At 40.0% G+C, this 27782-nt stretch overlaps 1 protein-coding gene and 1 non-coding gene across 4 annotated transcripts in view; one reads left to right on the top strand and one right to left on the bottom strand.

The window, feature by feature from the left end:
- ARHGAP10 (Rho GTPase activating protein 10) overlaps positions 1-27782 on the bottom strand; it is a 357872-nt gene that overhangs the window by 158553 nt on the left and 171537 nt on the right. For all 3 annotated transcript variants that reach the window (XM_065904301.1, XM_065904302.1, XM_065904299.1), the window contains 3 exons: positions 5837-5918; positions 3865-3910; positions 1712-1777 (listed from right to left, as the gene is read on the bottom strand). In XM_065904301.1, coding sequence (XP_065760373.1) covers positions 1712-1777; positions 3865-3910; positions 5837-5918 — 194 coding nt within the window. The remainder of the gene's footprint in view (positions 1-1711; positions 1778-3864; positions 3911-5836; positions 5919-27782) is intronic.
- Positions 17237-17343, top strand: LOC136146229 (U6 spliceosomal RNA). Its single transcript, XR_010658947.1, has one exon. It is a non-coding gene; the product is annotated as a U6 spliceosomal RNA (small nuclear RNA).

The raw sequence follows: 27782 nt of genomic DNA, 5'->3' as shown, positions 1-27782 counted from the left end.
ATAAATTATATCCTTTGTGGAAAGAATTGTATTTACTAAAAGAAAAAAATAACCATGCAAGTGATACCATAAAGGCTCTTAAGAAGCTCAGGAAAAAGAGAAACATGAATGATGAAGTGAGAGATATGAAAAATCACAGTATCCCCATTTTGGAAATTTTTGAAGCATTAGGAAAAAGAAGAAATTTGTCAGCTCAACCTCAGTGCAGGTTGAAATGAATGAAAATGTGTCACCGCCTGAATTGCCACTGTTAAGGGAGAATGGAAGAAAAGCTCTCTGTGGCTTGGGTTTTTATTATCGATGGGCAAATCCCCAAATCATAAAACAGCTCGTATTCATCTGTTAGCCAACACTTTCATTTCACAGGTGGCAGTCCTGGCTTTATAACAAAGACCTTGTTTTGACAGAAAACGTGAGTGCAATGCTTCATTCCACTAAGTCATTCAGAGTAGGACTGGGATAAACAATATATGAGGGAATTAAATATTCAATTTATCCATACTTCACTAGACTCTAAACAAAGAGAAATCCAGCCCCCAGAAACAGCCTGTTTTGCAAATTTATTGTATTAAGTTTCTCCAAAGTCTGCCACAATGGCTGCAAAGCGCCGAGGCCCTGTTTTTCCTTGAGGACTAGAAAGAAGAGACCCTTGCACTTTTAAGTCTGGGGACCAAAACGGGGAGGGATTATCCTTCCTGAAATTTAAAGTGGAAACAATTCAAATATTACCAACAGGTGGATGAATAAACAAAATGCAGTATATCCATAAAATGAAATACTGTCCGGCAATAAAACAAAGCACTAAGAGGACACCTAGGTGTTGCCAGTGGGAAAGAACCCGCTGGCCAGTGCAGGGGATGTAAGAGAGGTGGGCTCAGTTCCTGGGTCGGGAAGATCCCCTGCAGAAGGAGACGGCAACCCACCCCAGTATTCGTGCCTGGAGAATCCTATGGACAGAGGAGCCTGACTGGCTGCAGTCCATGGGGTCACAAAGCGTGGGATACGACTGAAGCAACTGAGCATGCTAGCACACAAGAGAACACCCAGTAAGACGAATCTCAGCAGCATTACGCTAAACAAGAGGCCAGACTCAAAAGAGTATAGACTGCATAACTCCATTCATATAAAAAGCTTTTCAAAAAAAATAAAAAGAACTAAAGTGATAAAAAAAAAAGCAGTCCAGTAGTTGCCAAGGGCCAAGGATGGCGTGCAGGCTGAGAAGGGGCGCAAAGGAATTTTGGGGGGAGATAGAAATCTTCTATGACAGTGGTGACAGCTACACAACTATAACACATTCATCAAAAGTTATCAATTTACAGCTAAAATCAGTGAATTTTACCATACATAAAAGATATCTCAGTGATGCTGATTTTTAAACTGGAAGCTAACAAGACAAGTGAAGATGGAAATACCTTACTAGCGTGTAAACAAGAAGCAATTAAGCCTGATTGTCCATGTCCAGCACTGCTGATTCTTCTACTGACTTCGGGTTTCAACACAAGGAAGAAACGTGTAAATAAAAAGGAACCCCCACCACCCTCCTCCCCTAACCCCGCTCACAGTAAATGAATAACTGAATCTCTGATGCCTAGAAGGTGCATTTTGCATTAAAACATTTCATTCTACTTAACCAAGCAAAAAGCACTTGAAACGACCCTAAGATTTTACATACCTATAGCCTCTCATGAATAAAACAATTCAATCAAGTTACCTCGTGTTTCAACTGCACGGATGCATTTTCTAAGAATTGTGAATCCCATCTTATCCAATTGTGCACCTAAAAGAAATACAGTTGTAAAATATTAAAGGTGCAAATACTCACATATTTCTTGTTGACAAAAATAAGACAAAATTATTTAGCTCCAATATACTATTTCCCTCTTCAAAAAAAGAAAACTAAATGCCATGCACTCCCTGTTTAAATAATGTAAATGAGAATTTCACAGAAGAGGAGCATTTGTAGTATCAGGACCTTCATTAGCAGCAGATACTTCCCTGGTGGCTCAGACGGTAAAGAATCTGCCTGCAGAAAGGAGACCTGGGTTTGATCCCTGGGCTGGGAAGATCCCCTGGAGGAGGGCATGGCAACCCACTCCAGTATCCTTGCCTGGAGAATCCCATGGACAGTGAAGCCTGGTGAGCTACAGTCCACAGGGTCACAAAGAGTTGGCCATGACTAACATTACCAATATATGACTAACATTACCAACATAGATAAATAAATTTATCATTTAAACTAGCTGTTAACAAAAATAATAGTTTAAGTAGTGAAAAAGAAAGTGATTACAACTAATCTTTAGAGGAAGCTATCTAGAAATAGTTAATGTTTTTGCCCAAATTCCAACAACTTAGGTTTGTTTTTTAATTATAGACATGAGTGAAAGTTCTTAAATTACTTAACAAGCTGGGGAAGTAACACAAAACTTTTCTTTTTTAATCTAGGAGGAAAAAATTCTTAGACACTCTTAAAAATAGTATTTGAATGATGAGCTAGAAACTTTTTTCACATTTTATACCATGCTCTAAATGTTTAATATTTTATTATTTTCATAATGAATTTAAAAGAAGATTCATGTATCAAAAAAAATTATTTTGAAAATACAATTTTATATTTTTCCTAACATGAATACTTTGCCATTGATTAGGCTGACGTATTTGAGGACCTTAATAAAAGACAATTCTTGTTTCAAAAATGCACTCAGGGAAAGTGAATGCTTTATTCCGTATTTAGAACTCAGAAGCAGGAATACTAACCCTTGGTTCTCAGAAGGGATAGCATGGAATAATTTATGAACTTTGCAGGTTTAAAGCTAAACTTGGAGAGCATTTTAATGAGGAAAAGAAGGCAGTGGTTTATCTTTTTTTAAGGATCTACTATTCACAACATTTATATAAAATATAAGTGTTTCTTTTGGCTTAGCAAAACTACTTTTCCAAAACATGTTTTCATTTCTCAGGTAAAAACAAGAAAAGAAAGGAAGAGAGGAGAGAAAGAGGGGATAAGGGAAAGGAGGAGGAGAAAGGAAAGAAAAAGGAAGGACAATAGAAGGGAAAGACAAAAAGGAGGGAAGTCTTCAGCAGGTGCTTCCATGACTGACAACCTTGCGAGGCACCTGGTCCATTTCCAGTGCCAGGGTAAGTGATACACACACCAAAAGCACTTTGAAATCATGGCTTATTTAACCATGTCTCCAAACCGGGGACATCTGACAAATGTAGCTTCATTCTTCCAAAGAAATGAAAAGTAGATTCATAAGGAATCCAGCAAATTTGATCACATCTTCATCTTCTCTCAGTTAAAATCAAGAGTCAGAGCCAGAGAGGATTTCCTTTTCCTCTAGTACATACCACGCAAGGGAAGATCGCTGTCCTAGAACATCTGAACGCATTTGGCTGTTGTTTGTTTTCTAAGGTGTAATGCTAAACTATTTGTACAGCCCACGCCCGGCAGACTGGAAGGATCAAGGATGCCAAGTGTGGAGGGGAGAGGGGTTGGGGGCAGAGGACCTGATGCAGAGTTCCTTCCCACGGGAGTTTACAACTTAGGAAGCTTACAGATGCATACCTGAAACTCTTGTGTATTCATTTATGGCTATAAAAACAAATACCGAAGTCAATGATAGAGTATTTTGGTTTTCGTAGAGGAAGACTAGAAAGGAAAAGACTCAGAGATGGGAAAGATCAAGGCGAGTTTCAGCAGTCAAGAAAAGTCTGAAGAGGGCCTCAGCGGATAAGACATCTACCACTCAGTGGACTCACAGAGTACAGACAGCAAGCACCCAGCAAGAGCTTGACATCAGTAACAAAAACAGAGCAACTCATGAGAAAGGGCGACAACAGTTATTTTTACACATTAACACTTACTTCCTTCTGGTCTTGGGATGATGGCTCTATTAAAACTAGGGAACAGCTAGTAAAAGAGAAAAAGGGGAAACAATATTTTCAGCAAATCCATAAAAATGATTCTATTGCAGTAGGCACACCTAGGGACTGTCCAAAAAATACAGTGACATTGGTTAATCACTATCATGGACCCAAAGACAAAGACAGGTAACAAAAAGGAGGGCTCTGAGTCTCCCTGGCCTCTCACCAAGGCATTGCAAAAATAATATGAAAGGCAAGGACTGAAAGTTCATGTAAATTTGAAATACTCAAACAAATTGCTGCATTCTAATTAGGAAAATGAAGCTCATTTATTCACCATTGCTAAAATCTGCTGTTTACTTAAAGACATGACTCCTGCCATAATCTCAATAACCACATCTGAAATATCGAGGTAATGATCCCAGGCTGCCTCTGAGAATTCTAGTGCTGCCCCATTATCTTCAAGGCACATACGTCACCTGAAAAAAATTATGAAATGCCTTCAGTGCCCTTACCTAAATACATAGCTGAATGTTTATTTTCTTTATGCAGACTTGCCTTTATCTGTATATCTCAAATTAATTACCTGGCTTTTTTACTTTAAAGGAGAGGATGTATGTGTCAAGGTTACACTGCCTTTGGCAACAGACTTATTTCCTCATGACTTAGCCATATGACCATTTTGCTATGCAAATAGGCAAACTCACTTTCCAAAGCATTTCTTGACTCTGGGGGGACAAGTCTAGGTCAGTGCCTTTACTAGAAAGGATTAGGACAAACTGTTTCGGATCTCAGCAGCTACCAATGCTGAAAGTACTCTTGACTCCTAGCTAAACATTTCAAGGACAAATTAAGAATCAATATAACTAAAATCATGGAAGCTAAATGTAGATCAAGTATAAAAAAATGATACACATATCTGATCACTGCTTTTTTCCTCCAAGGATGATACATTTTCTTATACAGGATCTATTTCTAAAATATGTAATTTGGGCTTCCATGTTTCAAACACCACGTCAAGGCTGCTACATGTGTTGCTGCCCATCCTCTTTGCCCTATTTCTTATATTCTCAGGGCCCGCCCACTGCCATCAGATAACATTATCTTCTGCCCATCTCATAAGCTCTTTTTTTGACACCTCTCTTTTTACTACATATGACCCCTCTTCTACTGTGCTCTATGCCTCTTTTTAAATCCTGCTGAAATGCCAAATGCTTGCCACATAAGCCTACCTGGTACCTGCATTGGCAGCTGGTTATGAGTCACAATACTTTAAGTAGAGTTGATTTAAACCAGTCCTGTGGGGTTTTCTATAATTATCCTTGCTAAGTCCCCCATTCAATATGTGACCTGCCCAGTTCTCAACTCCCAGATGCCACCAGTCCTCTGAGAGGAAGGCAGTGCCTGAATAAAGTGGCAAACAGACTGAAGTCCCATGCCTCTGGATTGCTATCACTGCCTTTAATTTACTCCTCAAACCAATCTGAACACAGAGGCCCATTCACTAAGGCTACCTAACACTGCACACTGTGGCTCATTAGGCTAAACCAGAAATTGTTAAATCAAGCAAATAAGTATAGCAGTCACTTGTAATGTTGCCTGCACAGCCTCACATTTACCGTTCCATCTCCACTGAGATCAAAATGAATTGCAAGCATTTATTGTGTTCATCACCCAAAGTACTTTCACAGGTAGGGAAGAAGAAATTGAGAATTTAGATGACTTCCTCAAGCAAAGCGAACCTGAGCGGCAAAGTCAAGAAAAATAAAAAATAACGATATGCCAGTCTCTAGTGCGCCTCTGCTACCTCAAACCAAATTTCTAGACTACCAAATGCTTCCAGGAGGAATTCAGACACCAGCTTCAGCAGGGAACTTTTTTTCACATACTATAAAGCAAAAATAACACGAAAATGAACGGAAGTCAACTTTAACGGACTTGAAATAAAACTCAACCACTGGTTATATCTTACAGCTTCTTTTCCACCCAGAACTTCCAACCACTGCTTCCTCTCTTCTTCGGAAAACGCCTGCATGGTCAAGGAAACGCCAGGCCTGCAAGACACCAGGAAGAGATCAGGTTATTCCTTGTCTGCTAAAAACAAACCTCCTTTTCTACTTTCTAATGTTTCATTGTGGTTACTGTTTCTTTTAAATTTTCAATTGAGATAAAATAAAATATACAAAACATAAAATTTACATCTACACCATTTTTAACGACACAGTTCAGCAGTATTGACTCCAGACTCCAGAACTCTTCATTCTGTAAAACTAAAATTCGGTACCCATTAAACAACAAGTCCCCACTTCACTCCCTCCCAGCTCTTGACAACCACCCTTCTATCTGTTGTCTCAAGGAACTTGATTATTCTAGGTGACTCTTACAAGCGGACTCATACAGTATTTGTCTTTTTGTGACTTGCTTACCTCACTTGGTCAAGTATCCTCCATTGTCATCCATGCTGTAGCGTGTGTCAGAATTCCCTTCCCTTTTAAGGCTGAATAGTATTCCACTGTATGTATATACCACATTTTTCTATCCATGCATCCATCAATGAATGCATGGCTTGTTTCCACCTGGTTACCATAAACAATGCTGCTACTAGATCCTGCTTTCAATTCTTTTGGGTATATACTCAGAAGTGGAGTTGTAGGATGTGATATAATAAATATATGTTTAATTTCTGACCCCATTTTCCAGCACACAGTTCCAAAAACCCTTAGAAGGACTACCCTTCTAAGTTCAGAACCCTTCTAAGTTCTGAAGCCAGGGGAACTGGTTCGATCCCAGGTTGGGGAACTAAGATTCCTCATGACATGTGGTGCAGAAGGAAGGGAGGAACAGAGAAAGGGAGGCAGGCAGGAAGGACAAACTTGGAATCTTTAAAATGATGTGTCATTTTGTATACTAATGAGCTGAGGCTCCTGGAAAGCCTCAGGATGTGGGCTGGTTGCCTGGGGAACCAACCATGTGATTAGAGGATTAGAATTTTCAGCTCTATCTCCTCCAGACACCTCCCAGGAGTGGGGAGGGACTGGAGGTTGACTTCAAACACCAACAGCCAGTGATTTAATCAATCATTCCTGCAAAATGAAGCCTGCATAAAAATCCCTTGGGTTCAAGAAAGTTTGTAGGGTGGTAAGCCCATGAAGATACGGAAGGGAGAGTACCCCAACAGCAGAAACGGAAGCTCCAAGTCCCTTCCTCCATAATTTTTCCTGTATTATCTTTTCATGGGTTTTTTCACCTGTTCTCATTAAAACATCCTTTATTGTAAACTGGGAAGATCCCCTGGAGGAGGAAATAGTAATCCACTCCAGTATTCTTGCCTGGGAAATCCCACGGACAGAGGAGCCTGGCGGGTGAGAGTCTCCGGGGTCACAGACAGCAGACATGACCGAGCCCACACACAGACAAATCAACAACAGTGAGGAAACTATTCTCCTGAGTTCCGTGAGCCATTCTAACAAATTAACAAACTCGAGGACAGGGTCATGGGAACACCTGATTTATAGCCAAAAGCACAGATGGCAACCTGGACTTGTGACTGTCATCTGGAAGTGGTAGGGGGCAGCCTTGAGGCCTTGATCTGTGGGGTCTTCATGAACTCTACCTACTGCCAAAGCCAAGTTTAATCTTAGGACACTTGCTCTCCACAGAGAATGAGAGAATTGCTTAGAGTACAGATGTGTTCTATAATTAGGGAGAAACCTTTTTCTCTCACAAGGAGGGTCAAATGGTAATTTTATTTTTATTCTTTTTAACGTTGTGCATTCCTACTAACATTGCACAGGGTTCCAATTTCTCCATATCTTCACCAACACTTTCATTTTCTTCCTCTCTTTCTCTTTGAAAGTAGCCATCCAATGGATGTGGGATGGTAGGGAGGATTACATTTTTATTTATAAAAGATATATACGTTTGTTGGCTTCCCAGCTGGCTCTAGGGGTAAAGAACCCATCTGCCAATGTAGGAGACATACACGGTTCAACCCCTAGGTGGGGAAGACCCCTTGGAGGAGGAAATAGCAACCCACTCCAGTATTCTTGCCTGGGAAATTCCACGGACAGAAAAGCCTGATGGGCTACAGTCCATGGGGTCACAAAGAGTTGGACACTACTGAAGCAACTTAGTAATATTTCTTGTTACCCAGGCATGGACAGAATGAAACCAGAGTCATTTTTCATCCCATCCCAGAACTGTCAACCGTTTGGGGGTTTCCTTGGTGTTCTCTCAGAGCCTTGGGTTGGTCCTCAGAGCCAAAAGCTGATCTTTCTTAGTTCAGTTTATTTGGATATTTAGACAATCTGCCAGAAAACTCTACATGCTGGGAAGAAGTGCTAGGTAGAAAAGCTATTAATAATTCCTCTTAAACTTTGGTGGTTTCTCCAATGAAACAAATTTTGCATGTTTGATAAAAAGTATTAAAAATAAACTTTTTGGAAAGGGATGAAAAGGTAGAATACTCCAAACCACAGACAACTGGAAATGAAAACAGATGGTTGAAATGGAAAATAAATATCCATTCCCATTTAATACTGAATATACAACACTTCTTAAAGTTATCACTCCTGGAACAGTATTTCACCTCATTTTCAAGTATTGGATAATCTTTTACAAGTAAAGCAAGTGGCAAGAATCAAATGTAATTCAATAACCACTACAATTTTTATAAAGTACTTAAAGCATGCAATACACCAAAAGCACCATACCCAAGGCAAATATATTGTGTTCCCAAAACTCACACCCACGAGTGTTAGGCTTTCTCCCCACGTGACAGCTATAAAGCCTGAGAAGTTATCTGCTTCAAGTTCACTACCAAGTACATATGACTGATAGGTCTGCATCTTCAACCACTTTCTCCAGGCTATGAATTTTGTGGAAAAAAATAACTTGTGGATGTCTCTAGTGGTCCAGAGGTTAAGACTTCACCTTCCAATACAGGAGGTGGGGGTTCAATCTCTGGTCAGGAAACTAAGATCCCAGATGCCACACAGACTCCAAATACGCACACACACACATATACACACATATATGTAACAAATTCAAAAGACTTTAAAAATGGTCCACGGCAAAAAAAAAAAAAATCCTAAAAATTAAAAATCAGCTCTCAACCCCCAGGTGCACTTCGGAACAGCAACAGGACTCTTGACTGGTCTCCCCAGAACATTTCCACAACGGCCCAGGGCTGCCATCACCCTGGCACTACGGAGCCCACAACCAAGATCCCACCCCTCTCGCTCTGCTATGCACAGCATCCTTCTGCAGCAAGAACTGAGGCAAGATGCCCAGAAAACCAGGCTGTTTTGAGAAGTGCCTCGACTGGGACGTGGGGATTCTGGCCCTTATTCTTAGTAACCCACACTGGGCTCAGGGGAGTTAATTAAAATTGTGAGGGAAAACTTCAGATGGCAGGCGTGTTTTTCTTTACATCGGTTAAGTGATAAAACAATATTTACACACGGGGGGTCTCAGGTTTACATGAATGCTCCATTCTTGCAAAGCAGAAAAAATACCTAAAGACCTCTCCCAAAAGTATATGGATTCAAACAGTTAATGTATAATTAAAAGAAATAAATATAAAATGGACAGAGAGGGGCTACAGCAAACACATAATAGAAAGCTAACAGATTTTTCTAATCCAGGAATGACAAAACCAGCAGAGAAAAATGGGAATTCAGGCCAAAAACAGCAAAGTCTGTCACAGGATACAAAGACAGGGTTTACAACCACTCAGTTCTTTCAACAACCTCCGGATGATGAGCTACTATGCTTTGTCGTGTCCCAGAAGGTCAGGAATTATTAAATATCTTACCATGTGCTAGGTATTGGGCTGAGAATACTGTCTAGCAGAGAAAGCAGAAGATAAATAAGTCATAAATAATCAATTAACTACAAGTACACAGAATGCTGAGCTTCCCAGGCAGCGCTAGTGGCAAAGAACTTGTCTGCCAATGCTAGAGATGTGAGAGATGAGGGTTCCATCCCTGGTCAGAGAGATCCCATGAGAGAGGACACGGCAACCCGCTCCAGAATTCTTGCTGGGAGAGTCCCATGGACAAAGGAGCCTGGCGGGCTACAGTCCGCAGGGTTACGAAGACTCAGACACAGCTGAAGCGACTTAGCACACACAGAGGATGCTGCAAGGGAGTCAAGTGAGTGTAAATGAGCAAAGCCAGCTCCCTTACTTCCCAGAGGAAGTAAGAAGGACATCAGGAGATATGTGCCCAAATAGAAAATCTTTCAGTTTCAATTATGCTAAATCATTGTGGTCTAGGAGACTTGTCTGTGAATCTGCCAATCTCTTTGAGCAACTTCAGGATTTTTCAGGTGATCTGGGAGCAAGAAAGGAAGTGAAGAAAGCGAACGTCTTAGTTGCTCAGTTGTGTCCAACTCTTTGCAACCCCATGGACTGCAGTCCACCAGCCTCCTCTGTCCATGGGATTCTCAGGCAAGAACACTGCAAGTGAGTTGGCATTTCCTCCTCCAGGGGAGATCTTCCTGACCCAGGGATCGAATCCAGGTCTCCTACATTTCAGGCAAATTCTTTACCATCTGAGCCACCAGGGAAGCCCCATAAGAAAAGAAAGCCTGTACTAAACCTGGAAGTTAGGCTTCCCTGGGGAAGGGACATTTAATCTGAAACTTTAAGGATAAATGAGCCATGTAGGAATAGAAGCAAGAGGGCCATGGCGTTCCCTAGGCTGAGAAGGCACACAGCAAGGGAACACCGCCCTCTGGAGGAGCGGGGGTCAGTCTCATCACCGGTCCTACAAACTGGCTGCAGAGCAACTCCATGGAAAGATGCGGTCCCACCATGCAGGGCCTCCTTGGTCACGCTGAGGGTTTACTTATCCAAAATCACAGTGGATGGTGACTGTAGCCATGAAATTAGAAGACACTTGTGCCCTGGAGGGAAAGCTGTGACAAACCTAGACAAGAGTATTCAAAAGCAAAAACATCACTTTGCCGACAAAGGTCCATGTAGTGAAAGCTACGGTCTTTCCAGTAGTCATGTGTGGATATGAGAGCCGGACCATAAAGAAGGCTGAGCGCCGAAGAACTGATGCTTTGGAACTGTGGTGCTAGAGAAGACTCTTGAGAGTCCCTTGGACGGCAAGGAGACCAAACCAGTCAATCCTAAAAGAAATCAACCCTGAATGCTCATTGGAAGGACTGATGCTGAAGTTGAAGCTCCAATACTTTGGCCACCTGGTATGAAGAGCTGACTCACTGGAAAAAGATTCTGATGCTGAGAAAGATTGAAAGCAAAAGAAGAAGAGAGCAGGAGAGGATAAGGTGGTTGGATAGCATCACTGATTCAATAAACATTAATTTGGGCAAACTCCAGGAGATAGTGAGCGACAAGGAGGCCTGGCGTGCTGCAGTCCATAGGGTCCCAAAGAGTCGGACACAACTAAGTGACTTAACAACATAAACAAATCCTACACGTCACTGAAGGTTTTTAGTAGGGGGTTAACGTGATCAGATTAAACATGTACATGTCTCTGCAAACGGCACAATTTCGTTCCCTCTCACGGCTGAGTAATACTCCACTGTGTATATGCACCACATCTTCTTTTATCCATTCTTCTGTTGGTGGACACTTAGGTTGCTTCCATGTCCTAGAGACTGACATACGGAGTGAAGTAAGTCAGAAAGAGAAAAGCAAATATTATATATGAACACATGTGTGTGGAATCTGGAAAAATGGTACCTGTGAACTTATGAACTTGCAAAGCACAAAGAGAGGCAGAGATGCCAAGAACAGATGCATGGGAGACTGGGGTTGGCGAAGACACACTTCATCATCGCGGCCATCATGGAAACCCCAGACGCACATCACTGTGTGTAAAACAGGTAACTAATGAGGACCGCCTGTACAGCACAAGGAACCCTACTCAGGGCTCTGCGGCGGCGTGAATGAGAAGGAAATTCAAGGAAGAGAGGACACATGCACACCTGTGACTGATTCACTTTGCTCTAAAGCAGAAAGGAACAACACTGTAAAGCAACTATGCTCCAATAAAAAACTTATGGTAAAGTAAAAAAAAAAAAAGTGTACGTGAACAATGGATGCTCAGTGACAAAGGGACTGAAGCTGAGCAGGGGTGGTTAAAAAGATGTGCCAGACAATTCAGAGGATAAGACAGAATGACCAAAATAAAGAGAAATAAATGAATGGATCTGAAAAATGCTCAAGAGGTACTTCCATATGCTACGGGCAACAAAAAATTGAATAAGAAAGCTACCACTCCAAGGATAAAGAACACATTTACAATATTCCATTAACAACTAGTTAAGGGGTTCAGTGAAAGCCAAAACAGCTACAGCAAACAAAGACATACTATGATTAGAAAACTTGGAGCACAAGCTGGAATCAAGATTGCCGGGAGAAATATCAATAACCTCAGATATGCAGATGACACCACCCTTATGGCAGAAAGTGAAGAAAAACTGAACAGTCTCTTGACGAAAGTGAAAGAGGAGTGAAAAAGTTGGCTTAAAGGTCAACATTCAGAAAACTAAGATCATGGCATCCAGCCCCATCACTTCATGGCAAATAGATGGGGAAACAGTGGAAAGAGTGGCAGACTTTATTTTTCTGGGCTCCAAAATCATTGCAGATGGTGACTGAAGTCATGAAATTAAAAGACGCTTGCTCCTTGGAAGGAAAGTTATGACCGACCTATACAGCATATTAAAAAGCAGAGACATTACTTGGTCAACAAAGGTCCGTCTAGTCAAACCTATGGTTTTTCCAGTGGTCATGTATGGATGTGAGAGTTGGATTATAAAGAAAACTGAGCGCTGAAGAATTGATGCTTTTGAACTATGGTGTTGGAGAAGACTTGAGAGTCCCTTGGACTGCAAGGAGATCCAACCAGTCCATCATAAAGGAGATCAGTCTTGCACATTCATTGGAAGGATGGATGCTGAAGCTGAAACGCCAATACTCTGGCCACCTGATGCTCTCATTTGACAAGACCCTGATGCTGGGAAAGATTGGAGGCAGGAGAAGGGGACAACAGAAGATGAGATGGTTGGATGGCATCATCGACTCAATGGACATGAGTCTGAGTAAACTCTGGGAGGTGGTGATGGACAGGGAAGAGTTGGACACGACTGAACTGAACTGATACTTAGAATGGGCTTTCTAGGTGGCGTAATGATAAAGAACCCGCCTGCCAGTGCAAGAGACACGGGAGACACAGGTTCGATCTCTGGGACAGGAAGATCTCCTAGAGGAGGAAATGGCAACCCATCCCAGTATTTCTGCCTGGAAAATGTCATGGGCAGAGGAGCCTGGTGGGCTAGCGTCCACAGGGTCTCAGAGAGCCGGACATGGCTGAGACCGAGCAGGCACGTAGCGCACACTCATACTTCAAATACTCAAAATCAGACCTAAACCGTGATGGAATCTTCTGTACTTGCTAGTTCCCTTTGGCTCTCCCCTAAGGCTCTCCATGCATACGTGAGGGGAGGTAACCTTTACTTCCAGCAGACAGCTGATATTCTTAACCAAACGGTACAAGAGCAACAGATACAGGAAACAATGACTGGTCCTGATAACTTGGAGTGAAGACAAAAGTGCTGAATGATGAAGAGTTATGAAACTAGAATTACAGATGCTAAAGTAAATAAAAAAGCAATTGTCAGGCTTCAGATCAAACAGCCACATTATGTCTGGACAGAAATCCAATGTGGCACAAAAATGAAAATACTATTCCACGCCTTGTCTCCAAGGCACGAAGATCCAGACTTGAGCCCCCTGGCTCTTTGAAGAATACAGCGGAGAACGAACCAACCTACCTGCTGAAAGATGAGAGATTAAGTAGAGATCCGTTACCTACAAGGACAGAATTCTATTTTTGTTTCCATTTTGACAAATAATAACACAGTAACTCACAACAATTCCATTTCAGAGAATTAATCCATTATACTGCAGTGATTCCCCAGAACACTTCACACTCGTCACATGCTTCTTAAAGGGAACAGTCACCAGATTTACAGAATGCAGCCCCATCCTACCACACAAGGTACCCAAGCCATCCACTGTAGCTCCCACCTCCAAATAAAATATCATGCACTAAAATACGTTTCAACCATTCATTTAAAATTTCTCAAGTTTCTTCCTTTTATTTGTAATAATCAGCTGCTAGGAAATCATTAAGCAAAACTGAGACAAGGACACATTTTAAACTACAGTATTAACAGGATCTTATCATTGAAACAAATTATAAAAATTCTCCAGTTTTTGAAAGAAAGACATGTCTTATTGATAAAACATGCTTTTCTAATAAGATTTAGAGGACATATAGAGCAACTTGGTGACCATGAGGCTACTGAAGAACAGAAAATTTTACAGCAATGTGCTAGATTGTTCACATTTCCATAAAGAGAGAAACAATGAATTCTCCAGGCAAAAATACTGGAGTGGGTGGCCATTCCTGTCTCCAGGGGATCTTCCCAACCCAGGGATCAAACCCAGGTCTCTCACATTGCAGGCAGCTTCTATGTCATCTGAGCCACCAGGAAAGCCCACATAAAGACAGAAATAGCAATTATCTCTTCATTTCACGTACAAGCTAAGGGAAGAACGTTAGTGACTTCCCTGGAGCCAGAAACCAGGACTGAGAATGTTCTAACTCGGTTTTCTGGAACAGATGTTGCTGCAGTGTGTCCAGCAGAGGACATAGCCTCCTCTTCTTCCTTCATCAAATAATCAGTCCAACCAAACTAACATTTGGTATGTACTGTGTGCCAGACAGTGTGCTAAGGTCTGCAGATTACTCCATGCCCAGCAAGGCAAAGCAGATTCCAGGTGAGCACAAAGGCGACTGGATAAACTTCATGAAGGAAAACTGAACCAGACCAAAGAGAGCACTTGGCTGGGATAGTCTGTCTTTCTTAAAACCAAAATTGTTATACAGTGAAGGTTGAGAACTGAAACTTGAAGAAAGAAACACTCGGGTTAAACAGGTTCTTATTCTTAAATCACCATCTCAATCTCTTTTCATTCATTCATTCAAAAAAAATATGGACTATGAGGCATCAGACGCAACCCAAGACTGACGCATGAGAAACAGCCTTACGAAGCTAGTATCTCCATTCTCCATTTGACCTTCTATCTATTAATCCTCTTTTAACTGCATTTTTTATTGTTCTGTCAAAGCATGTGGAAGACATGGGTTTTTCTTAGATTCTACAAGACAGATCAATGAGCCTGTAAATTAAGAAAATATAAAACAACATAAGCACAGAGAGAAACATTCACATTTATAAGATGTCAATTAACGAGATATAACTGTAAATGGAGAAGTTAAGAGGAAAAAAAAACTAAGCAGCAGCTACCAAAACTTATGATGGAAATAAATCAGGAATATTCTAATGCTTTTGTAAGAGGAATGTTGAAAAGGAAGAGGGGAAAAAAAAAAGCCCAGCAAATTACAAGTCCTGCACTAAATTTTACTCTAAGAGGAAAGTGCCAAAGCCAAGTAAAACACTTTTAAAAGTTTTAGAAATGTAGCAGTCATAATCGGCTTCTCACAAGAGGTGCTGGGGAAAAAATTTTAAATACAAATCTATGAATTTTTCCAGAGACGGTTAAAGCATGTAACCTGAGCTTACTAAGGGGGAAGACTTAATGACAACTTCTTTCTTTGGTCCACCAAAAAGGTGTTTCAAACAGAACAAATAAGCAGTGATATAGTCACAAGTAGGATTATTTTCTCCAGTAAAAGTGAATTCAACCCATTCTCATTAGAAAATGGCTGCCTCTGCTCCAACTGCAGAAGTTATAGAAAACATCATTTTTCCCTTAATGACTTGAACAAGATGGAGAACCTACAAAGTCCCTACAAAATCACAGTAGCTTGGTTTTTTTAAATAAACATCTGAGAACTGAAGATGCAAAAAAAAGAAAAAAAACCCCACGCTAAAACACAGGAAGTAACGAGTCCTTTCCTAAAGAGAATGCACATGCACACACGTACAGCTGTTTTCATCCTTTAGGAAGAGCAGGACAAAGAGGAAGCCGAAGAGAAGAGGAAAACTGGGTTTTAACAAAGTTTTAAAGGTAGAGTTTGAGCTGGTGGGAGGCTTCCCAGATGGTTCAATGGGTAAAGAACTTGCCTGCAATGCAGAAGACACAGGAGATATGGGTTCAATTCCCGGGTCAGGAAGATCTGCTGGAGGAGGGCACGGCAACCCACTCCAGTGTTCTTGCCTTGAGAATCCCATGGACAGAGGAGCCAGGCGGGCTACGGTCCGTGGGGTCGCAGAGAGTCAGACACGACTGAGGAGACTAGCGCATGAGCTGGTGTGATGGTTTAAACCTCTAGAACAGTGGGTCCTGACTCTTTTGGCACCAGGGACCGGTTTCATGGAAGACAATTTTTCCATGGATGGGGGAAGACAATTTTTCCATGGATGGGGGCAGACAATGGCTTCGGGACGATTCAAGTGCACTCCATTTATTGACATTTATTGTGCACTTTATTTCTATTATTATTACATCAGCTCCACCTCAGATCATTAGGCATTTGAACCCGGAGCTTAAAGACCCCCGTCCCTGGAAGACATGGACAAGAGAAGAATGTGGGCCCACCTTCTCCCTTCTTCCCACAGGGTGTCCCCAGATGCTCAGGGGCAGCTGGAGGGCAGAGTTAAAAGAGTTATGTGCTGTAAGAATAAGGGGCAAGGCGTGCTTCCGGACAGGCTTCTGACAGCATCCTCAAATCGCAGGAAGCCTGTGACTAACAGGATCTGCAGCAAACAACAACCGTGCCCAATCTCAGCTCAACTGCCAACCAACCTGACGGTCCTACACATTAGTAGCTTGACAGAAAAATGGGTGTGCCCTTGACCAGGCACAGCTAGTACTTCTGTTAGTCTCTTCTGCTCTCTTACACAAAATCTCTGATATTCCAGCACAAAATTACAGGACATGCAAAGAGGCAAAGAAATGTAACTCAGAATCATGAAGAAAGAGACCCAGAAACAGCCCAGGTATTCAGGTGGTGGGGGCTGAGGGAGACTGTCAGACTGAAACCTAAAAACTACTCTAAATATGTTAAAGGATCCAGTGTAAAAAGTGGCCAGGGGCCTCCCTGGCAGTTCAGTGGCCAAGACTCTGCATTCCCAATGCAGGGGACCCGAGTTCAATTCCTGATCAGGGAACGTAAGATGCCACACGCCTCAACTAAAGACCCTGATGCCGCAATGAAGACTCAGAACAGCTAAATAAATAAATGAAACTCTTCTTTAAAAAGCTGGCCAACATGCATAAATTAATAGGAATTTTACCAAAGGGACAGAAACTCTTAAAAAGAGACAAGTGGATATGCAAGAAACAGAAAATAAAACCACAGTGCTCACTTCGGCAGCACATATACTAAAATTGGAACGATACAGAGAAGATTAGCATGGCCCCTGCGCAAGGATGACACGCAAATTTGTGAAGCGTTCCATATTTTTTCGAAGTAATTAGCCTCCAACTAATAAAAATAATTGAAAAAATAAATAAATAAAAACAAAAACCAAAAAAAAATCACAAAATATCATAAAACATCAGAGAAGTTTTCCAATAGAGATCAGGTGTTGTATTCAACTGGTATAAATCAAATCGAGTTTATCCCTACATGCTAATGTCTGGGCAATTTTCCGATGCCATAAAAATTCAATAAATTTATAAACTATTACCAGAAAAAAAAAGAAAGAAAGAAAAGGAAAGAAAATCACAGTAGTGAAGAGTTCACTTTCAAAGGCAAAGCAACAAGTTCAAGTCTATATCCCTAATTCTCACACGCCCAGCCAGAATTTCTCTTGCCCTAAGTCACCCCCAGGCCAGACAACTGAAAATCACCCCTACAGCCTAGAGCCCACAAACATAACTCAAAGCATCCAACTCTATGCTTTTTCCTTTTCTGCCTTGCTTTTCCCTTGGAAATCCCAGTAAAGAGGATCTAGGATTTTCAGAGGGTCTAATATTTTCCCTTGCTCCTTCCAGACTCCTGACCAAACCCTGATGTTTCCCCACGTGCCCCTACACGGCACGTTTGCTCTCTGCCCTTGGAAACTGTAAGGATAAAATTCTCTTCAGTGGCATTAGCCTTTCCACCCCTCAGCCACCTTTGTAAATTAAAATCCTGCAGGTATTATTGAACTCAGTCTCAAATGGTCTAACATAATGTAATCAGAATCCCAGAAAGTGAAGGAAGAGAAAGGGGGGCAGAAGAAGTACTTGAGGAGCTAATGGGTAAGATTTTCTAAAACTGAGAATAATTATCAACTCCCACATTCAATAACTTCAAAGAACACCAAGCAGGATAAAACAAAGAAAACCACATCTAGGCATGTCATAAAAAGAAAATCTTGAAAGCAGCAAGAGAAAAAGACAACATACAAGAGAACAGTAAGAAAGATGACTTGCCATGAGGAAAAAAAAAAAAAAAAAAACGGAAGCTAAAGAAAATAAAATGACTTCTTAGCAGTGCTGGGGGTAAAACATGATGAATCCAGAATTCTACATTCATCAAAAATGAAGGTAAAATAAAGTCACTTTCAGACAAACAAAACATGAAAGAATTCTCCAGCACATCTGCATTATAAGTAATGTTCAAATTAAATTACCCTAAAGGACTTGAAGGAAATAGCACAAGATAGAAATTTAGTTCTGCAGAAAAGAATGAGGAAAATCAGAATGGATAAATACACTGATACTAAAAGACAAGAAACCACACACACACACACACACACACACACACTCTTATATATGTAAATAAAACATTAAATTTTTTTCAAAAGATTACAGATCATTGATCTCATAAAGTGAAAGCAGTAATATACAACTAGGCTCAGAGTGTGTGTAGAATTAAAATATATAAAACAAGGGTACAGAGGGCAAAAGGGTGGTAATTAGAAGTCTACTGTTGCAAGGTTCTTATACTGCTTATGAAAAGGTAAAAAATAGGTTAACTATAAAATGCACCTCATACTCAAACAAAGGTACAAAGAAGTATAACTAAAAATTATATAATAGAGGAGATAAAATGGAATACTAAAAATGACTCAGTTCCTCAAAAGAAGGCAGCAAAGGAGGAACAGAAAAACAAAGAGCAAAAAGGACAAATGGAAAACAAAACCAAGATGGTGGGTTTAAACCTATGCATATCCATAACTACGCTATATACACATTAGCTAAAACTCTGGTTAAAAAGCCAAGGCTAATACACTGGACGTTTTTAAGAGCAGGACTCAATTACATTGTTTACAAAAAAAAATTAAGCATAAAGACACAAATGAATAAAAGGATGAAAAAAATACACCAAGTAACACTAAGAAAGTTAGTATAGCTATAACATCAAACAAGATTCCACAATAAAGATAATTCCCAGAACAGACATTTCATAATGATAAAATGGCCACTTGAAGAAGACAATCATAAATGTGCAAACATAAAGAAAAAGATCATGAATATTCAGTATAGGAAACAAAAATTACAAAATCAAAGGAAAACAAGTAAGTTCTCATATTAGTTAGAAATTTTAACATCCCTAGTTTAGTAATTGATAGCACATTATCAAAAATCAAGACAGTACCAAAGATCTGAGCAACAGTAACAACCAACTTGATCTAATTGACATTTACAGGACATTACACCCAGCAACAGCAGAAAAATCACTGTTCTCACATGCACGTGAATCATTTACTAATAGGTCACACTTAAAACAATGAAAAAAGTCTAGTAAACTTCAACTCATTAATAAAATACAGACTATGTTATCAGACTAAAAGTAGAATAAAAAATAACATGTACACAGAAATTCCCCATCCACTGCAAATTTTTAAACATCATTCTAAATAACATCTGAGTTAAAACTCAATGCCTATATTCTAATCATATAAAAAATTTTAATTCTTTGGAACTGAATTACAATGAAAACACTACACATCGAAGTTTGTGGGATGCAAGCTAAAGTAGTTTTAGAAGGAAATTTAGATTGAAATGTCTGTATTCAAAATAAAACAGAAAAGTCATGCTTCTGTCTAAAATGTTTAAAAGATAAAGAAAATCCAAAGGAAATAAAAATAGAAGCAAAAATCAATGACATACTGACAATATGGGTCATCTGAAAAAAGTAACAAATTAATAAAGTTCTAGGCAAGACTTATTGAGAAAAAAATAAGCCTTCAGTACCAAGCATTAAAAAAGGCTTATCATTATAGATGCTCTTTGAAAATAGTGGATATTATGAAGAAGTGGATATTATGAAGGGCATGCCAATAAAGTCAACAGCTTAGAGGAAATTAACAAACTCCTTGAAGAACAAGTTATCAAAAGTGACACACAAAAACAGGATATCTGAATATCACTTTACATACTAAATAAATTGAATCTGTAATTTTTAAACTTCTCACACACAAAAGAAAAAAAACGAGACCAACACGGCTTCACAGGTAAATTCTCCCAAACACTTAAAGAAAGAAACCACACAGTCACTTTGAAGTAACAGATCCAGCGGGAAAACCCCTCAACTCTTCTGAAGCCACCATAACCCTGATGTCAAAATCAGACAGACACATTACCAAAAAAGAGCTCCCTGGTGGCGCAGACAGTAAAGAATCTGCCTGCAATGCAGGAGACCCAGGTTCAACCCCTGAGTCAGGAAGATCCCCTGGAGACGGGAATGGCAACCCACTCCAGTATTCTCAGCTGGAGAACTCCATGGACAGAGGAGTCTGGGGGATGCGGGGTCACGGCACGCTACAGTCCATAGGGTTGCAAAGAGTCAGACATGACGGAGCAACTAACACTTTTATTTTCCTTATCAAACAAATATTAGCTTAAAATTATTAGCAATATCCAAAGAAGTTAATACATCACTATCAAGTAAAGTTGATCTCAGAAATGCAAAGTTAGTTTAACTTAGAAAATTCCATGAGATTCACCTACTAACAGATTCGAGAAAAATATTTCATGATGATTTCAATAGATACCAACATTTTTTTCAAAAGTCAACATCTATTTATGATTAAAACTAGGAACAGATGGGGGAAAAAAAATCTCCTCAATACAAAAGGCATCTACAGCCTTAAACCAAATTCCATCCTTTTCAGTGAATAAGGAATGCTTTTCCCTTTAAGATGAGAATAGGGCAAGATGCCCAATTATCACTACTTCTATCCAACATATTGTTGGAGGTCTTGGCAGTGCAAAAAGATAAGTAAAAGACATAAAAGGCATTCAGATTGGAAAGAAAGAAAGCAAGCTGTCTTTTTCACACATGATGCCATTGTATACAATAGAAAAATCCTTAAGGAAACTAACTATAGGAAGCAGTAAATCAACTCAGCAATATTATAGGGCACAAAAACCAACTGCATTTTTTATATACTAATAGTATATTGGGAAAATAAGATGAAAAATAAAATACATTTAAGAATAGCATCCAGAAGCATAAAATACTTAGGGAAATTTAACAAAAGATATCCACGACCTGATATTAAAAACTATAACACATTGCTGAAATTTAAGACTAAATAAATAGAAAGTCAGACTTGTGAATTATTATGGTTCCATATTGATAATATTGGCCTGTAGGTTTTTTGATGAAGGATTCTGATGAAGGCTTACTATCCAGAATACTTAAAATAATTCCTACAAATTTATACTGATTGCAACATTTATATGAAAGGATCTAGAATGGCAAAAACAAATTTGAAGAAGACCAGCGGAATCATACCACTTGGCTTCAAGACTTACTATAAAGCTCCAGTAATAATGGTACTACAGAACTGGCAAAAACGACAGACAAACCAAAGGAATAGACTCAGCGAGAAACTGATAAATTGAACTTCGTCAAAATAAGAGTGTTTTTCTCATCAAAGGACACTGAAGAGGCAAACCATAGAGCCCAGAAAATATTCACATTAATATATTCACAATATGGTTGATTAGTATCCAGAAAACTTACAATCCTCCAATTCAATAACAAAAAGACCAACAACATATTTTACATGAAAAAAAAAAAAGATTTTAACAGACACTTCACAATATTAGAAATATAAATGGCCAGAAAGCATATGGAACAGCATTCAATCAACATCACTAGTCATGACCAGCTTAAAGGAAAAACACTAACATAATCAAAGGTTGGTAAGAGGATAGAGAAACTGGAATTCTCACACATGGCTGGTAGGAAGAAACTCAGTTTCCTTAAGTCACCCACACACACACACAGCCCACAGACCCAGCAATCCCACTCAGAGACTGGGATCCATGAGAAATGAAAACATGTGTCTACAAAAACCCTTGTATACAACTTTCATTACAACTTTATTTACAAACCTAAAAAACTTTTCAACGATCCACACTCCTGTGTCCCTCAGCATGCATTTCCATGAATAAATTCAGATGAATGTCAATTCAGATTTCCATTTAAATATTGGAACCAGTACAAAATGTAGCTTTCAGCACACCACTATTAACAGTACCATCCTTACGGTAAAAAACAAATCTTATATTCTATGAAAAACACTGAAGCCTATATACAAGAAATGCTGCTTATAATTCTGCCCACTCCATTTTCTACCAATTAAACCAAAATTCTTTAAAAGTTACTTCCTGTCCTCTTCTTTCCACCCTGGTATCTGAGCAGAAATACTAAATGATACACAATGCCTGAAATGCACACTGTGCCTTTATTCATCCCCTGCACTATAACCGATTATGCTGCTGTTATTTTTTAATTGAAATGTACACCTCATAAATACATTCCTGTAAACATGTAAAGGAAAACAGTACAACTCCACTCAATCCCACCAACTCTTGGCGTTGTCTTTCCAAACGCTTTAAAACAGGGCTTCTCAACAGTGACCATACTGACAGGCTAGACCAGACAGTGCTTTCTTGGGAAGGGCTGCCCTGGGCTGGACATTTAGCATCACTACTGCCCTCCATTCACCAAACAGTTGAAGCAGCAGCCTGCACCCCTGCTGCCTTCCTCATTCCACCTGCATCAAAATGTCACCAGATATAAAGTCACTCACTGTTGAGAAACTCAGACTCCAAGGATTATCTTAACATGTTCTCCCAAGATTTCTATGATTCCTTTTATTTGGGTCTCTTTTCCTCCAAGTTTCCAAACTGTGACCAAATCTTTAAGATTAAATTTAACAATCAATTTTTCTAGTACACACTTTTGCAGACAGCCCTGTTCCCTATTGCTTCTCAGCTCCCTAAGCACCCTGGACAGAGCTCTGAGCTGCTTTTCGTTTGCAAACACTCCCAGGCTGTGGGTTAGGTCTCAGTCTCTGGTTGTCCCTCCCATCCTCAGCATCAAACACAAACCAAACACGTCTGTTTAGTTGCCTGAGGGACACGCACTAGAAAATACTTGCAAATATTATGCCAATTGATGTGCTACAGAAACATCTCTGTTATTATTATTCAGTCCAATGACATGGGCTTCTGGAAGCAGGATGTTCTCAACTCCCTCTTTTAAAGCGATAAAGAGTACATTACCATGCACACAGATGCTAAATAAAGTCTCCGGTATAAATGCATACTGCTTCAGATACAGGGGTGATTTCATCTTATCATCATCATGAAAATATAAGTGGGTGAATTATAAAAACAAGAAGTATCTTGCCTGCATCCTCTCAGGTGCAATACACTAGGAATGAGGCAACATCAAACCAAATATATATATATATCTCTCTCTGAAATGTTAGATTAATGAAAGCAAAACAGCAAGCGCTTTCTTTAAGTGATGCTTGAATGCAGCATGGGGGAAAATGGCACAGAATGGTGATTATATACCAAGCAAGGCTATGGGGTCACAGCACAACGGAGCATATGGCAAGCATGCCGGTGAAAATGAAAAGCACGTTTATGTAACAAAATCGTGTGTGTGGGGGGAGGTGATATTTCACCCTCCAAGAAGGAAAGCTGTCTCTCCTGATAGGCTACAGCTTGCCATGGAGGAGGCGACTATACAAAATGCCCTTCTCCCATCTAAAAGCAGTGACGTGACCATTTCACAGCCCATGATGCTTGATGTGTGGCTGGGCATGAAGCAATGAATGTTTATAGCCATTTAAAAGCCTGATTTTAGTTATAGTATCTATCTATTTTCAGCACTGTTCCTTTTTAAGCTTTACTGAGATATACTTCACACCATAAGCATAAGATTTACCTAGAACGTACAGTTTAATAGCTCTTCATACAGTCACAGAGGTGTACAACAATCATGAAAATCAATTTTAGAACATTTCACCACCACCTAAAAAAAAAACCAAACCCATTATCCATTAATCTTTATTTCCCTTCAAATACTCAATTCTGGACAATGAGTACCCTACTTTCTCCCTAAACTGATTTCCCTGTTCCAGATGTGTCATATAAATGGAATCATCCGGGATACAGTCCTTCATGACTGGCTGCTTCAGTCAGCAGACTGCTTGCTTTCAAGGTTCATCCACATGGTGGTAGTTCGATATAATTTCAAATCTTCTTGTTTATGACAAAAACAAAGTGTTTTAAGAGTGAGGTTGGGAGACATACTGCTCTGGGGAAGACCCCGGGTGTAAAGTTGATTCACTTTGTTAAAACAGCAGAAGCCAACATGACATTGTAAAGCAATTATCCTCCAATTAAAAATAAATTTAAATTAAAATAGATAACTAATAAGAACCTATTGTACAGCACAGGGAACAGTCACTACTCAATACTCTGTAATAACCTATGTGGGAAAAGAATCTTCAAAAAAGTGGATATATGTAATACATGTATAACAGACTCATCTTGCCCTAGAGCAGAAACTAACAAGAGCGCAAATCAGTTATACTCCAACAAAAATTTTTTTAATTAAAAAAAAAAATGAAGTTGTGACTCCGGAGGGCACCAACCACATCTGTGGATACCAAAAGCACTCAGTATTTAACTAGTGAAGGGCACTGCTGGGGGGTTATCAGTAAGAACACATGAAGAAGGAATGGTGGGGATTCGAACTCCACATGCAGTTTGTGAGGTCTGGGCAAGGCTACCCTCCACTGATCTAAGTAGCTCTCTGAAGACCTTGGGGAATTAACGCCAGCAGTGGTGAAGGGCACTCTTACCAGCAGAGGCAAAAACCCAGCAGCCCACAAAGAAGACCTTGTCCATCCACACCAGCACCGTCATTCCCTAGGAACCAGGGACGTTCCACATTTGCTCTCAATGGGTCAAGCTGTCTCCTTCCAAGAGCCGACTTGTAAAAAGGTACCCCTCAACTACATTTATTCCCTTCATCTTCCCTTGTCTGGAACAATAGTTCAGTTAATCTGTCACTGGTTTGGGTTATGTTATTTCTGTATTAACTTGCTAAGAGAGAACATGTATGCAATTAGACACATTATGTGTTGAGACATTATGCATCCTACATGCTACTGCTTTGTGAAATTATCCCCACAATAAACCTGTGTTAAATAAAATATAAGCAAAGACAGTCTCAGGCTCTACATTAAATTTGCCTAAAAACAAAGCATAACATGTATTAGCTCTTCATTTCTGTTTACTTTCAAATCGTATTTTATCATACGGCTATGCCACCTTTATCTATCAATCACTTCATGGATATTTCCATCATTTCTACTTTTTGGCTATTATGAATAATGTTTCTATGAATATTCATGTGCAAGTTTTTAGGTAGACAACAGGTTTTCATTTCTCTTTTTTATATTGCTAGGAGCAGAATTTTCTGGGTCAAGTAACTTTAATTTTTGAAAGAACTGACAAATATGTTTCAAAACAGCTATTTGTTGTTGTTCTACAATTCACTCGGTCATGCCTCCTTCTTGGTGACCCCATGGACTGCAGCACACCAGGCTTCGCTGTCCTTCACCAGCTCCCAGAGATTGCCCAAACTCATATCCATTGAGTCAGTGATGCCATCCAACCATCTCATCCTCTGTCGTCCCCTTTTCCTCCTGTCTTCAATCATCCCTAGCATCAGGGTCTTTTCCAATTAGTAGGCTCTTAGCATCAGGTGGCCAAAGTTTTGGATCTTCAGCTTCACCCTCAGTCCTTCCAATGAATATTCAGGGCTGATTTCCTTTACGATTGACTGGTTTGATCTCCTTGCAGTCCAAAGAACTCTCAAGAGTCTTCTCCAGCACCACAGTTTGAAGGCCTCAATTCTTCTGGGCTTAGCCTTTTCTATTGTTCAGCTCTCATATCCATATGGGACAACTGGAAAAACCATAGTTTTGACTACACAGACCTTTGGAGGCAAAGTAATGTCTCTGTTTTTTAATAGGCTGTCTAGGTTGGTCATAGCTTTTCTTCTAAGGAGCAAGCGTCTTTTAATTTCATGGCTGCAATCACCATCTGCAGTGATTTTGGAGCCCAAGCAAAGAAAGTCTGTCACTGTTTCCATTGCTTCCCCACCTATTTGCTGTGAAGTGATGGGACCAAATGCCATGATCTTCATTATCTGAGTGTTGAGTTTTAAGCCAGCTTTTCCGTCTCCTCTTTCACCTCAACAAGAGGCTCTTCAGTTCCTCTTCCCTTTCTCCCATAAGACTGGAATCATCTGCATACATGAGGTTATTGATTTTTTTCCCAGCAATCTTGGTTTCAGTTTGTGCTTCATCCAGTCCAGCATTTCTCATGATGCACTCTGCATATAAGTTAAATTAGCAGGCTGACAAAATACAGCCTTGACGTACTCCTTTTTGTATTCTGAACCAGTCCATTGTTCCACATCTGGTTCTAACTGTTGCTTCTTGACCTGTGTACAGGTTCTCAGGAGGCACTTCAGGTGGTCTGGCATTCCCATCTCTTTTAAGAATTTTCCACAGTTTCTTGTGATCCACACAGTCAAAGGCTTTAGCATAGTCAATGAAGCAGATGTTTTTCTGGAATTCCCTAGCCTTTTCTAGGATCCAACAGATGTTGGCAATACAATCTCTGATTCCTCTGCCTTTTCTAAATCCAGCTTGTACATCAGGAAGTTCTCAGTTCACACACTGTTGAAGCCCACCCTGAAGGATTGTGAGCATTACTTTGCTAGCACGTGAAATGAATGCAGTTGTGCGGTAGTTTGAACATTCTTTGACATTGCCCTTCTTTGGGATTGGAAGGAAAACTGACCTTCTCTAGACCTGTGGCCACTGCTGAGTCTTCCAAATTTGCTGGCATATTGAGTGCAGCACTTTCACAGCATCATCTTTCAGGATTTTAAATAGTTCAGCTGGAATTCCATCACCTCCACTAGCTTTGTTCACAATGATGCTTCCTAAGGCCCACTTGACTTCGCACTCCAGGATGTCTGGCTCTAGGTGAGTGATCACACCATTTTGGTTATCCAGGTCATTAAGATGTTTTTGTATAGTTCTGTGTATTCTTGCCGCCTCATCTCAGTATTTCTGTTTCTGTTAGGTTCCTACCATTTCTGTCCTTTATTGTGCCTGCACTGAAAGATGTACTTCCCAGGTCGGTGGGTGTCCAACATGCTACTGGAGAAGAGCGTTGAAATAGCTCCAGAAAAAATGAAGAGGCTGAGCCAAAGTGGAAACAACACTCAGCTGTGAATGTGTCTGGTGGTGAAAGTAAAGTCCAACACTATTTAAAGAGCAATATTGCATAGAAACCTGGAATGTTAGGTCCATGAATCAAGGTAAATTGGAAGTGGTCAAATAGGAGATGGCAAGAGTGAACATGGACATTCTAGGAATCAATGAACTAAAATGGACAGGAAAGCATGAATTTAATTGATGACCATTATATCTACCATTGTGGGAAAGAACTCCTTAGAAAAAATGGAATAGTCCTCACAGTCAACAAGAGAGTCCAAAATGCAGTACTTGGTTTCAATCTCAAAAATGACAGGATGATCTCTGTTCATTTCCAAGGCAAATCATTCAATATCACA

This window comes from Muntiacus reevesi, chromosome 13 (assembly GCF_963930625.1).
Source record: "Muntiacus reevesi chromosome 13, mMunRee1.1, whole genome shotgun sequence".
Lineage (NCBI taxonomy): Eukaryota > Metazoa > Chordata > Mammalia > Artiodactyla > Cervidae > Muntiacus > Muntiacus reevesi.
This window is presented reverse-complemented; position numbering and strand designations above follow the sequence as displayed.